Here is a 13786-nt window from a genome sequence, read left to right as displayed (position 1 = left end):
GGTCTCTAGCTCGGCCAGAGGGATGCAGGTGATGTAGTCTGGCCCCTTCCTCTATTGTGAGGGAGGGGTGATGGGAGAAGGGGATCTGGAGATTTTGTTGACCTTCATGGGTTTATAGCCTCTGTCTCTAAACAAAGTATGGAAATAGTAGAGCTTTCATTTTGCTTTCGTTTTTGTTTTGTTTTGTTTTCTCCCCACTAAATAGAAATGAGGGTTCTTAGCCTGTTTCTGGCAATCTGTTAATTTATTAGGATAGTTGTCTTTCATTTGGTTTCCAATAGGCACAGTAAATTTAGTTGAAGAGCACATCTATACCCTACAACTTGATTACATCCTTTTTTCTGGCTTTTTTGCATTTTTTCTTTTACCAAGTTTCAGTTCCTGCATGTAGAATTAAATAAGAAACAAAACTTGTAAAGTTGTAACATTTCACGTGGAAATGCTGCCCAGTCTTCAGGAGCTTCAGAATTCTGACCTTTGCCGAAGCTGGAATAAAGTGTTGTAATTAAAAAAAAAAAAAAAAAAAAAAAAAGTAAGGGCCCACGCAGGGCAGGGGTAGTTGTGGGAACTGGTTCTGTTTTGCCCCAGGGAGGGGTCTCTGGGGGGGTTCGGAGCTCTGCCACAGGGAGTGGCATCTGCAGGGGTTAGCAGCCTCAGCCCAGCTCCAACCAACCTTCCGTTCATCTTGGCTGAGCAGGTGGCCACCCAGTTCAAGATGAGCCTCCTGCAGCTGGTGGAGATCCTGAAGTCTAAGGAGCCTGCCTACGTCCGCTGCATCAAGCCCAATGACGCCAAGCAGCCCGGTAAGCCCTCTGCCCCCTGGACCGGTGCAGGCTGTGCCTCCCCTGCAGAGGCAACGGCCGTATGGCGGCAAAAGCCCTCTGACCACCCGGTTATCCCTCCCCCCAGGCCGCTTTGATGAGGTGCTGATCCGGCACCAGGTGAAGTACCTGGGGCTGATGGAGAACCTGCGCGTGCGCAGAGCCGGCTTTGCCTATCGCCGCAAATACGAGGCTTTCCTGCAGAGGTGGGGGCGGGGCCTGGCTCAGCGCCAGGGGAAAGGGGTGGGAGGGTCGTCGGAGGCTCCTAGATCCCGGGAGGGAGGACAGCGATTCTCAGCCCCATTCAGGGACGGGGCTCTGAGCTGCTGTGGGATCCACACCAGGGGCCCCTCCACGCTGCAGGCCTAATGTCAAGCTTGGTAGAGCAAAGACCAGCGCTCCCCACCCCCCCAGGCCCTGCCCTCACAGAGCAGCTGCTCAGGGGTCCATGAAGCGTGCATATCCACATGCCTATCTATCACCAGCGGAGATAGTAAAAGCCTATGAAAAGGACAGAGTTTCCAATCAGCTCAGAAAGGATAGAGCAGCTTTGGGGTTATCCTGAGTTTGGGGTCTGGGGAGTCAATCAGGTGTGAATTCTATCTCTACCACTTTCTAGCCCCATGACCTTCGGCAGATGAGAAACCTCAGTTTCCTCATCTTTAAAGTGGGGATAGTAACAGAGCGACCTCTCAGGCTTTCTGTGAGCTGTGAGTCAGTGGGAGCACCCAGCAGATGCCCGGGAAAGCTGGTTTGGGACCCCAGAGAAGGATGCTGGCAGGGGTGGGGGCTGAGTGCATTTCTGCCCCTCCTGTCCCCAGGTACAAGTCACTGTGCCCAGAGACATGGCCCATATGGGCAGGACGGCCCCAGGATGGGGTGGCTGTGCTGGTCAGGTACCTCGGCTACAAGCCGGAAGAGTACAAGATGGGCAGGTGAGTGGCTCCCACGCCTGGTGTTTGGGGGGCACGGGGGTGGCAACCAGGGGCTGATCAGTGCTGCCTTCACAGGACCAAGATCTTCATCCGCTTCCCCAAGACCCTGTTTGCCACAGAGGACGCCTTGGAGGTCCGGCGGCAGAGCCTGGGTGAGAGAGGGGCCCCACCCTTCCTATCCCAGTGGAGTCCATTCTGGGGAGCAGGAAAGAAATCACTGCATTTGGGCTCCTTCTCCAGGAAGTCTGCCACGCCCACATTCAGCTGCCCTCCTTGTCACCAGCCCCAGCACCCCCTCTCCTGCCCTTGGATACACACTCAGCATGTTCTCATGTTGCTTTGCTCGCTTCCTTGCTCTTTCATTTACTCTCCCTTCACTTAATGCTCATTCAGCCACTCCCCTCACTCATGCCACTCAGTGAGGTCTGACAGTGCCCGGCCCCCAGCCGGGTCCCTTGCGCTCTGGCCAAGTGACTTTCTTTCCCAACTACAGCCACGAAGATCCAGGCCACCTGGAGGGGCTTTCACTGGCGGCAGAAATTCCTCCGAGTGAAGCGATCAGGTTTGGGGGCCCAGGGGTCTTCAGGAGGGCAGGGGCTAGGGTAAGGGTGGGGAGGAGATAGAGGTCAGCCGTCTGTGGTCTCGGCAGCCATCTGCATCCAGTCGTGGTGGCGAGGAACGCTGGGCCGGAGGAAGGCAGCCAAGAGGAAGTGGGCAGCACAGACCATCCGGCGGTGAGCACTGGACGCCATGGGGCGCGGGGTGCAGAGTGTGTGTGTGCGGGGGTCCGTTACCAGGCTTCTCACCCCCACCCACAGGCTCATCCGCGGCTTCATTCTGCGCCACGCACCCCGTTGCCCCGAGAATGCCTTCTTCCTGGATCACGTGCGCACCTCTTTTTTGCTCAACCTGCGGCGGCAGCTGCCCCGGAATATCCTGGACACTTCCTGGCCCACACCGCCACCTGCCCTGCGTGAGGTCCGTGGGCCCTCCCTGCTGACCTGGGAACCACCAGCATGCTCAGCGGAGGGACCTAATAACCATGTGACCAAAGGAGCCATCAGGGAAGGGAAGGGAACTGGAGCTGGGCTGCAGAGAATGAGTTCTTTTTTTTTTTTTTTTTTTATAAATTTATTCATTTTATTTATTTATTTTTTGCTGCGTTGGGTCTTTGTTGCTGCGCGCGGGCTTTCTCTGGTTGCAGCGAGTGGGGGCTACTCTTCGTTGCGGTGCGCGGGCGTCTCATTGCGGTGGCTTCTCTTGCTGCAGAGCATGGGCTCTAGGCACTAGGGCTTCAGTAGTTGTGGCACGCGGGCTCAGTAGTTGTGGCTCGCGGGCTCTAGAGCGCAGGCTCAGTAGTTGTGGCGCGCTGGCTTAGTTGCTCCACGGCATGTGGGATCTTCCCGGACCAGGGCTCGAACCTGTGTCCCCTGCATTGGCAGGCATATTCTTAACCACTGCGCCACCTGGGAAGTCCCAAGAATGAGTTCTTTGCAAAGAAACAACTCAGGAATGGAAGAGTGATCCAGGTTGAGGGGGTGTCACTTAGGCCAAGGCCTGATGGTAGGCACACGCCTGTTGTCTTCAGAGGGAAGGGAGCCAGGCTGCCTGGGTGCCCTGACCTCGCTCACGCCCACAGGCCTCGGAGCTGCTGCGGGAGCTGTGCAGGAAGAACATGGTGTGGAAGTACTGCCGGAGCATCAGCCCTGAGTGGAAGCAGCAGGTATGGGGCTGGGAGGCAGACATTGGGGGACTAGCCAGGGGGCCACTCGAAGAGTGCTGGCCTGGAGGACCTTCACCCCAATTTACCACGTGCCCTCAAATGGATCCCAGCCCGTTTGGCTTCATGTATGAAGCCGAGGCTGGAGTAGATTTTGCACAGCAAGTAGGGTTTATCTTCTAGACCAGCTCCCCTGGCCTGGTAGAGGCTGCCCAGAGCCCTGTGTGGAAAAGGCTGCAGCTTGCGCCTGATAGAGCAGTTCCAGAGAGAGACACTGGTGGCTGACGTGCCTTGTATTTGCCAACTTAGTATAGGGTGATGCTAAAGGACCCACGCAGCAGAGTTAACCTGCAGTAGTGTTTTTTTAAAAAAATTTTTAAGTTTTTTTGGCCGCACCACGTGGCACGCAGGATCTTAGTTCCCCAACCAGGGATCGAACCTTTGCCCCCTGCAGTGGAAGCACAGAGTCTTAACCACTGCACTGCCAGGGAAATCCCAACCTGTAGTAGTTTTTTGAGTATTAGCAACCAGCCAGGTCCCAGGCCGGAGCTTTATCTCAGGGGCTCCAAGGCCTGCTATGATGGGGAATTATCCCCAAAGTGGGGCCTGAACCCTGACACTACTGTCTGTCATGACCTTTCTGAGGAGCCCTGTGCCTTGGTCAGTGGGGATGGGGGTAAGGGAGAGAAGGGGCTAAAGGGGAGTGTTGGTGGCAGGGCTTAGCCTCTGGTGCTGGGGCCAGAGAGAGGGTGAGGGAGGCTGTCTCAGTTCCTGAGGCTGGGCCTGTCCCTGCTGTGATGGTCGCCACCCCTCTGACAGCCCCCCTTCCCTGCCCTTGTCTCCTCAGCTGCAGCAGAAAGCCGTGGCTAGTGAGATCTTCAAGGGCAAGAAGGACAATTACCCCCAGAGTGTCCCCAGGCTCTTCATCAGCACACGGCTTGGTGAGCCCCTGACTTTCCAGTGCGTAAGCCCTCCGTCACCATCCTAGTCCCCTCTCTTCTCCTCTCACCTCCCCCTCCCCCATCTGGGTTGCAGGTGCAGATGAGATCAGCCCCAAAGTGCTGCAGGCCCTGGGCTCCGAGCCCATCCAGGTGAGACCCTGCCTGCCGGCCACCCTCCATCCCAAACAGTTCTGCTGCCCGAGGACTGGGTGGGGGAGTCAGGGCCCGGGCAGAAGGTGAGGAGGCCCCTCAGCCACCCTCTGTCCCCAGTACGCCGTGCCTGTCGTGAAATATGACCGCAAGGGCTACAAGCCCCGCTCCCGGCAGCTGCTGCTGACACCCAACGCCGTGGTCATTGTGGAGGATGCCAAAGTCAAGCAGAGGATTGAGTATGCCAACCTGACCGGTGAGCCGGAGTCCAGGGCTGGCTGGGGGGGGGGGGGGGGGCCTGCTCTGACCCTTGATCCCTGACCCCTGCCCTCCCCCCTCAGGAATCTCCGTCAGCAGCCTGAGCGACAGCCTCTTCGTGCTGCACGTGCAGCGGGAGGACAATAAGCAGAAGGTGCCCCTCGCCTGGGAGGCAGGGAGGGGGCGGCTCCTCCGGCTCTGGGCAGGGCCTGACCCTTGACCCCATCTGGGCCCCCAGGGGGACGTGGTGCTGCAGAGTGACCATGTGATTGAGACACTGACCAAGACGGCCCTCAGCGCCGACCGTGTGAACAGCATCAACATCAACCAGGGCAGGTGAGGCGGGGAGGGGCGGGGAGGGGGCTGTGCGCGCGTTGGGGGGGGACAGGCCTCACGCACCACCTTCCCTCCAGCATCACGTTCGCAGGGGGTCCCGGCAGGGATGGCATCATCGACTTCACGACCGGCTCGGAGCTGCTCATCACCAAGGCCAAGAACGGGCACCTGGCTGTGGTGAGTGGGGCCTGGCAGCAGCACGCTGCCTCCGGCTGAGGGCCCTGGGGCCAGGGCAGAGCCTCTGGCGGCCAAGCCTTCCAACCTCAGCAGTGCTGGGCAGAGCCTGGGCGCCTCACCGTGGGTCCTTTGAGCTCCCACAGTGCAGAGGGTCATAAAGATGGCAGCATGGGGGGGGAACCAAGGGGGTGAGGGTGTGCTGGGGGGCAGGGAGGCCCGCTCTGGCCTGGGCAGTGGTTCCCGTGGGAATAGGGTTGGAGTCTCCAGCGCCGAGGCCTCTAGACCGCTCCCCCAGCTTGCCCCCACGCGCTGTGACGTATCTAAGCCGTGAAGACGAGTGCTCGAAGCACCTCTGCTTCCTGCTCACCACCTGGGCTTCTCCCCCATCCCCCAGGTGGCCCCACGGCTGAACTCTCGGTGATGAAGGCGCCCACTGGACCCCCCCCCTCCCGCCTCCCAGTGCTTTGCTCATCCCCTTCTCCCCTTCCCAGTTACCAAAGACTCGAGCTTCCAGACAGGGACCCAGGGACACCTTGAAGCCCACCAACAAACTCCTGCCTGCCGCTTGCCCCTCTCTTGAGGGAGCAGCAGGGACCAGGGAGCTGCCCCAGGAGTGGGCCAGGCCGGGCCACAGCAATAGGAAAGCCGGGGCCAGAGGCAGCCACGCCAGCCCCACTGCCAATGCCAAATATTTGAGAGAAGGGAACTTTTGCTGAGGTTTTCTCTGAGATTTTTTGATGCTTTATAGGAAACTATTTTTTAAAGAAGCCATCTTCCCACCCCCCAAGACACACTGGATGTGTTTTCCCTGACTCCAGCAGGGCAGGGAATGGAGCTGAGAGGGTGGGCGGTCTGGGCCTTGGTGCCCTCTTCCCTGCCCAGGCCACCCTCTCCTCCTCGTTTCCTTGGCACCTTGTCTGTCTGTCTGCCTGCCCACCTGTAGCCCACTCCAACATCCCCCTGGGGGTTGAGACGACCCTTGCCTGCCCCCTCCTTCCTGCCTTAAAAATGCCCTTCTAATATCATCCCAGCCTGAGGGCATCCTGGAGTAGGGACAGGACCCCTAGGGCATAGAATTTGGACGAATCTAGGGCATAGAGTTTGGATGACTCTGAGAGATCACCTAGTCTAGTCTCCTGGTGTGACGAGCAAGAGACAGAGGCCCAGAGAGGGGAAGGGACTTGCCCAAGGTCATCCAGCAGGTTGGGGCAAAACCAGACTACAGCCCTGTCCTCAGCACGCCTCACTGCCTCTCCCAGGGGCGGGGGCCCCGTGAAACAGGCTCATGCCTTAAGGGTGCCTGTGGCTTCCTGACCAGCAATCACCCTTGGGGGCCACCAGGTGGGAGGAGCACTCCTGCCTGAGTCCATGCCTTAGGATGACAAACACCCTGCCCATATACTTTGGCCCCAATTCAAGGAAATAGGGCCTTTACTGGCCCCTGACCCCCCTCCCTATCCTGGGAGCCTGGGGAAGGGGCCAGCCTTGGGAGGAGCTGCAGGGGCATCACCTCTTTCTGCTGCTTCTCCCCCTCCCCCCCCACCTCCCCAGAGGGGCTGGGGGACTGCCCAGCTGCCTCTGCCCTCCTGGGGGATCTCAGCCCACTGCTGACACTTCTGCAATCCAGAGAAACACTAAATAAAGCAATACGTGTTTGCCAACTTTGGTCTCCTTGTGAATGGTAGAAAAGGGAGGACTTCCCTGGTGGCGCAGTGGTTAAGAATCCGCCTGCCAGTGCAGGGGACACGGGTTCGATCCCTGGTCTGGGAAGATCCCACATGCCGCGGAGCAACTAAGCCCTGAGCCCACGTGCCTAGAGCCTGTGCTCTGCAACAAGAGAAGCCACTGCAATGAGAAGCCCGCGCACCACAGCGAAGAGCGGCCCCCACTCGCTGCAACTAGAGAAAGCCCGCGCGCAGCAACAAAGACCCAACGCGGCCAAAAATTTAAAAATTAATTAAAAAAAAAAAAGAGAGGACCCCTAGAAGGCAACCAGGGGTCTTGTATTATAATTTTTGCCTTATGCCCAGAAGGAAGGAGGCTGGGCTCCCTCCCTGGGGGAAAGAGTAGGAGTGACCAGTAGCTGCAACATGGCCTCCCTCTTTCATTGACTGTCCATGGAAAGGCCACTCAGCCTGGCCCAGTGCTGTGGCGGAGGGCAGATCGTCACACAGTCCCTGCCGTGTGGTCCTCAGCCTGGCAGGCAGGCCTAGTGAATGGAAACAGCCCAGTGTGGGAAGTACAGGCATCAAGGGCACACTGACGAGAGATTGACTCAGGTGGGGATGAGGGTTGCTGACACTTGAGAGAAGATAACATTTGAAGTGTGTCTCAAAGGGTAGTCTCCAAGCTCCACTGCAAGCGACAAACCCAATTCAAACTGGCTTAAACAGAAAAGGACATTTATTAGCATTAGCAGCTTAAGAGTTCCAGGGTAGGGCTCCTTCCAGGCACTCACTATCAGGAATGTGTCTGGGACCATCTCTTGGCTCAGCTTTCCTGGGTGGTGGCTTCATTCTCAGTCGGTTCTCCCCTCATGTGGTGGCAGCAGCAGCCACGGGCAGCTCCAGGCTTGCATTCTGTAATTCAGCATCGGAAGCAGAAAAAGAAAGTGCCTCTTGGGCTTCCCTGGTGGCGCAGTGGTTGAGAGTCTGCCTGCCAATGCAGGGGACACGGGTTCGAGCCCTGGTCCGGGAAGATCCCACATGCTGCGGAGCAACTAGGCCCGTGAGCCACAATTACTGAGCCTGCGCATCTGGAGCCTGTGCTCCGCAACAAGAGAGGCCGCGATAGAGAGAGGCCTGCGCACCGCGATGAAGAGTGGCCCCCACTTGCTGCAACTAGAGAAAGCCCTCGCGCAGAAATGAAGACCCAACACAGCCATAAATAAATAAGTAAAAGACTTTCAAAAAAAAAAAAAAAAAGCCTCTTTCCCAGTGATTCTAAAGTCTCAGCTGATTCTCAGTGGAGCAGCTTGAATGAGGTGCTCTTCCCTGACCCGGTCCATGTAGTGAGGGAGAAGAGCTCATTCTGATATGTGTCTGCCGGACCTGGGTCATGTGCCTGCTCCCCCCAGGCAGAAGCATGAACCACACCTGATCGCAAGGACCAAGACTGGGAACAGATGATTTCCCCCCAAATCAGAGTGCTGCCTGCAGAAGAAAGGGAGTAAGTGTTGCAATCTGCAACCCCAGAGCTCCCCGGCAGGCTAAGAGTTTTCCCAAAAGAGAGGGGCCTTGTAGGTAGAAGGAATGGCAGGTGCAAGGCTTAAAGGCAAGGAAAGGTTTAGTTTGGAGTCAGGCTACCTGCCGAGGGGTTTAGATTCATCACCTAGGACAGAAGTTCCCAAAGAACGAGATACCACGTAATGTATGACTTATCTTGGGTTTGGCACAATCCTGTGAACACACCTAGATTTGGACACCTCCCTGCAAATTAAGTTACAGAAAAATGAAAGCACCACAATAAGTTGTTCACTCTCAGTAGTAACTGCGGTTCCAAGAAGCTGACACCAAGAAGCCGACAGATAAGATAAGCATTGTGATAGGTGCAATTACCAGCTTTACAACTGTAACAACACGCCTTCCTCTAGCAAGTTGGAGCACATGTGAGAGTGACGCCCCAGACATAGCCCAGATGCAGCCGAGGACATGTCCTTTTGAGAGGTAACCAAGAATGCTTTGCATCCCTTGCTTACCTCCTATGGGAAGTGCAGTGCCCTCCAGGAGATGCCTGACAATTACAGGAAGCTAACTTTGAACAAGTGCCTCCACTGGACTCTCCTTTCATTCATTTCATCATTCGACCAATATTCACTTAATGCCTATATGCCAGGCTCTATGCCAGGTACTTGAGATATAGCAGGAGCAAAAAGACCAAAATCCTTGCTCTTACGGAGCTTGCACTCTAGAGGGGAAGAAAGGACAACGCATAAAACAGATCTGTAAAATTAGAAGGGGATAAGTGCAAGGAAGATCAAGCAGAGAAGGGGGAGTGGGACAGTTGGGTATGCAGTTTGCAGTGTCAAATGGGCGGGTGAGGGAAGGTCTCCCTGAAGAGGCAACATTGGAGCAGAGACCAGAAGGAGGTCTCTGAGGGAGTGACTGTGGAGATCCGGGCAGAGGGAACAGCAAGTCAAAGCATGGAGGAAGAGGATGGTTAGTGGGACCAGAGAGGAGTGGGCAGGAGGAGAAGAGAAGAAGGTAGGCATACTTGCATCTCACCACCTTCAGATGTTCTCGATTTTTCTCAGCTCCACGAGGACAGAGACAAGGAAGTTGGCACCCTCTCCTTTTTTTTCTTTTTTTCTTTTTGGCTGCACCGTGTGGCATGCAAGATCTTAGTTCCCCTGCAGTGGAAGTACAGAGCTCTAACCGCTGGACCACCAGGGAATTCCCAGGCACCTTCTCCTTGTTTCCTCCCTGCAAAAGGCATCTGTGTGAGCAGCTCTCCTAAAGGATGGGGCAATCAGGGGGATTTACATCGTAGCAAAGCAGACAAATGATTCTCAAAAGCCCTGCAGCACGTCACCCCTGGGAATGTCTCACTGACCTTTCTAGGAAGGTCCCACCTCCTGCCTTGGTTCCCAGCATGCTCTCCTCCCCTCCACCTGCCTTGCAATCCCCTCACTTTTCTCCCCAGAGCTTTCCCCTAGTGTCTGCCTCCAGACCCTACCTTTGTACATCTTTAGACAGGTCCTTGTCTCTGCAAAACTATGGGCTACCCACTGGGGGTGGGACATCTCTCTTCTTCATTATCCAGAAACTCCAGCAGATACTTGGAGATTTTTCTGTCTCCTTTCTCTCTCCTCGTCTCCATCCATGGATGAAAACTGGGCAGAAGTGTACTTTCCCACCAATACCAATGGTGCCTATACACCCACCAACTTTTGTCTCTCCCTTTCTCTCTCACACACACTTTGCAAGATGTGTCAGTTTTCTCTCTAAATAGCAATTTTTGTCATCTTCATACAAATAATCTTTTTTTTTTTTTTTGAAGGAAAAGCGAGTGTGAGTAGCCCAACTCCAGAGGGTTTCATTTACATAGTACCCTGGAGTTGTGCAGCGCATGACTTGCACAGATGTACGAGGCAGTTTTCATCATTTTAGGAGACACAGGCAGGAAAATAGGTCCTTGAACCTCTGCTCCTGGTCCCTTGCTAAAATAAGGAATGTGGAACTTCCCTGGTGGTGCAGTGGTTCAGAATCCACCTGCCAATGCAGGGGACAGGGTTCGATCCCTGGTCTGGGAAGATCCCACATGCCGCAGAGCAACTAAGCCCGTGCACCACAACTACTGAGTCTGCGCTCTAGAGTCCGCAAACCACAATTACTGAGCCCGTGTGCCGCAACTACTGAGGCTGCGCTCTAGAGCCCGTGTAACACAGCTACTGAAGCCTGCGCGCCTAGAGCCCGTGCTCCACAACAAGAGAAGCCACCGCAATGAGAAGCCCGCGCACCGCAACGAAGAGTAGCACCCACTCACCGCAATTAGAGAAAGCCCGCCTGAGCGCAGCAGCAGACCCAACTCAGCCTAAATAAATAAATAAATAAATTTATTTTAAAAATAAATAAAATAAGGAATGCCTTTCTTTTTCTATTTTTTTTTTTTTTTTTTTTGCCACACCGCTTGTGGATCTTAGTTCCCCAACCGGGGATTGAACTGCCCTCAGTAGTGAAAGCACGGAGTCCTAACCTCTGGACTGACAGGGAATTCCCAGGAAGGCCTTTCTTTGGTTAGAGGGGAGGGAGTAGAGGACTTTGATGTGTTTTTCTCTTGAACAGGGAAGCCTTCCCTTTCTTTTCTCCTTTCATCTCTGCTTCTCCTTCAGGCAACTCCAGGAGCATCTTCCTAAACAAGAAGGTCACATTCTTTACATTCTTTGTAGGGCAGATCTCAGGCTTATCAGGGGCCAAAAGCCACCATTATAGCTGTAAATCCTTATGTATGAAGGGGAGAGGAGGAGGAGGAGGAGGAGAAGAGAAAGGAGGAAGGGGCAGGGAGGCTTGCCTTCTTCTTGTCCCAAGGCCATTCCTGTTCCCACCTTGTTGGCCTCTGAATTTATAGGTTCTCTGCGCTCCAAGGAAGAGCACACTTGGATAGCTGCTTGGTGCTGGGTATCCCCTCCTTACCAATCTCCTTGCTTATTTTCCAGCTTAGTTATGATTTGTTCTCTCCTCCCTCTCTTCTGTCTTCTCTTTCTTTGTTTCTTTTCTTCCTTTCTTCCTTCCTTTCTTTCTTTCTCCCTCACCCCCTCTTTCTTTTCTTTTCTTTTAAGGTATTTTCTTCTGTCATGTCCATGTGGGGGCTTAGAGGCACGGCTTCAGATCCCCATAGGCAGTCCCTGGTAAGGTCCTGCCTTAAAGTCCAGTCATCCTGGGGAAATGAAGAGCAGGCATGTCTCTTTCCCAAAGGACCAGAATTCACCCTGGGCTGGCTTTTTCTGCTGGCTTGTGGTGACATGCTGTGACTAAGCCAGGGTCATGATGAATCACCCACAGCAGGGAAGTTGTCCTTGCTCCCCAGCCCTTTCCAGAGTAGGCCCAGGGGTGTGTGAAGTGGGTCTGGAATAGGTGTGTTATTCATATAAGACCATAAAACCCAGGGCTGACTGATTTAAAAAAAAAAAATCTATTTCTGCCATCCTTTCCCCACCCCCATCTCTTGCCATTCCTATCCCAGAAGCCTGAGGATAGAGCAGAGTGACCATAGCTCTCTTCTCCTCCCAGGATTTGAATCCCGGCTCCCAACTCAGTGGCTATGTGTAGCTGGACAAGTCACCTAACTCTCTGGCTTCATCTGTAAAATGGGACCAACCCATAAGGTTGTTGAGAGGATTAAAAGAAATGATCTATCTAAGGGCAGTTAGCTCTATGCCTGGCAAGTAGTATTCCCTGAATAAATGTTAGCTGTTTATTTTTAAAATTTATTTATTTGCTTTTTTTTTTTTTTTGGCTGCGTTGGGTCTTCGTTGCTGTGTGCGGACTTTTCTAGTTGCGGCAAGCGGGGGCTACTCTTTGTTGCAGTGCGCGGGCTTCTCATTGTGTTGGCTTCTCTTGTTGCGGAGCACGGGCTCTAGGCGCATGGGCTTCAGTAGTTGTGGCACTCAGGCTCAGTAGTTCTGGCTCGCAGGCTCTAGAGCGCAGGTCAGTAGTTGTGGCGTACGGGCTTAGTTGCTCCACGGCATGTGGGATCTTCCTGTACCAGGGCTTGAACCCATGTCCCCTGCACTGGCAGGCGGATTCTTAACCACTGCGCCACCAGGGAAGCCCTGTTAGCTGTTATTATGAAATGATTATGGAGTGTGTCCTACACTAGATGCCTGGCCTTTGAGGAGATCTAGCATGAAATGCAGACCTGTAAATGAAAGATTACAGTATAACAGGTAAGAACTCTAATAGAGATAATATGGACATTGTGCTGTGGATGCAGAGAGGGAGTGATGTGATGGTCAGGAAAGGGGAGGCATTTGAGTTTGAGATCCCAAAAGGAGTGAAGGATATTCCAGAAAGAAGAAACACAAGATTCATGTAGGAGCGGTGAAGATGAGACTGTGGTCTGGTTTTATGCTGTGAGATAAACTGGGAGTTCTAACACCTGGAGACTGTTAAAAGTTTTACACAGGGTAGCAGCAGATTCAGAGCTATAATTTAGAAAGTGCAAACTGGCAGATGTGTGCTATGCGATTAGGGGCAGCAAGAGTATAGAACACCAGTGGGCAGCCTGTCACATGAATACAGATATAGATATGGGATGCAGAGATAGAAATGATCTTGACGGCAGGGAGAGCAGAGGATACCCATGACCACAATTAGAGTTTAGAGAATCTGGGCAGATGACTGCGAGCCTCAACGGAGAGAACTCCATACTTCCACCTGGCTTGGCACACTCTGTTCCCTTTGTCTTGAATGCTCTTCCCCGATTGCCATTCAGTATTCAGCTCAAGCCACCTCCTCTGGGAAGCCCTCTTGGATTCCTCTACAGAGTGGATTAGGGGGCCCTGCTCTGTATTCCTAGAGCCCCTTGTCCCTTCCCCATCGTATCACTTGTTATTCCTTCGTCATTGACTGTTTCCTGGTTCCTCCTACTGGTCTGAGGATTCGGTGAAGAAAGGGCCCAGCCTTGATGACCTTTGCACCAGCAGGACAAATGTGGTCAGTTGTTTGCTGAATGAATCAATGAAAACAAGAACTTTAGCAGGCCTGGGGAGAAGCTGGAGGAACCATCAGAAAAAGACTGTCTCAGGGAACTCAGGCCCTGGGGCCACATCACCTTTTCTACTCTAATTTTGTCTCCTAGTCTCTGCCTAGAAGCCTGGGCCTTCCAGGAACTTGAAATCCGGAGGAGCGAAGAACCGCGTGGCCAACAGTGGACTGGTAGCTGAGGTCCCGCCCCTCGGCCCTAGACTCCGCCTCTCCACCCTCTGCAGTCCCGGTCCCCGCCACGCGG

The 13786-nt window shown here is 54.2% G+C and overlaps 1 protein-coding gene and 1 long non-coding RNA gene across 5 annotated transcripts in view; one reads left to right on the top strand and one right to left on the bottom strand.

The window, feature by feature from the left end:
• The window catches only part of MYO1C (myosin IC), a 23563-nt gene extending 16564 nt beyond the window's left edge, over positions 1 to 6999 (top strand). For all 4 annotated transcript variants that reach the window (XM_082370543.1, XM_082370545.1, XM_082370544.1 and 1 more), the window contains exons 18-32: positions 698 to 803; positions 910 to 1027; positions 1643 to 1756; positions 1832 to 1908; positions 2250 to 2318; positions 2406 to 2490; positions 2575 to 2734; positions 3396 to 3479; positions 4324 to 4417; positions 4512 to 4567; positions 4688 to 4823; positions 4909 to 4979; positions 5064 to 5161; positions 5239 to 5338; positions 5733 to 6999. In XM_082370543.1, the coding sequence (XP_082226669.1) occupies positions 698 to 803; positions 910 to 1027; positions 1643 to 1756; positions 1832 to 1908; positions 2250 to 2318; positions 2406 to 2490; positions 2575 to 2734; positions 3396 to 3479; positions 4324 to 4417; positions 4512 to 4567; positions 4688 to 4823; positions 4909 to 4979; positions 5064 to 5161; positions 5239 to 5338; positions 5733 to 5759 (1395 nt within the window). In that variant the 3' untranslated portion in view covers positions 5760 to 6999. The remainder of the gene's footprint in view (positions 1 to 697; positions 804 to 909; positions 1028 to 1642; positions 1757 to 1831; positions 1909 to 2249; positions 2319 to 2405; positions 2491 to 2574; positions 2735 to 3395; positions 3480 to 4323; positions 4418 to 4511; positions 4568 to 4687; positions 4824 to 4908; positions 4980 to 5063; positions 5162 to 5238; positions 5339 to 5732) is intronic.
• On the bottom strand, positions 6718 to 13786 carry LOC309617906. The gene is made up of 2 exons (XR_014238182.1): positions 9551 to 13786; positions 6718 to 7917 (listed from the first exon to the last, which is right to left on the bottom strand). It is a non-coding gene; the product is annotated as an uncharacterized lncRNA (long non-coding RNA).

This window comes from Balaenoptera borealis (genome assembly GCF_965194805.1).
Source record: "Balaenoptera borealis genome assembly, chromosome: 20".
Taxonomy (NCBI): Eukaryota; Metazoa; Chordata; class Mammalia; order Artiodactyla; family Balaenopteridae; genus Balaenoptera; species Balaenoptera borealis.
This window is presented reverse-complemented; position numbering and strand designations above follow the sequence as displayed.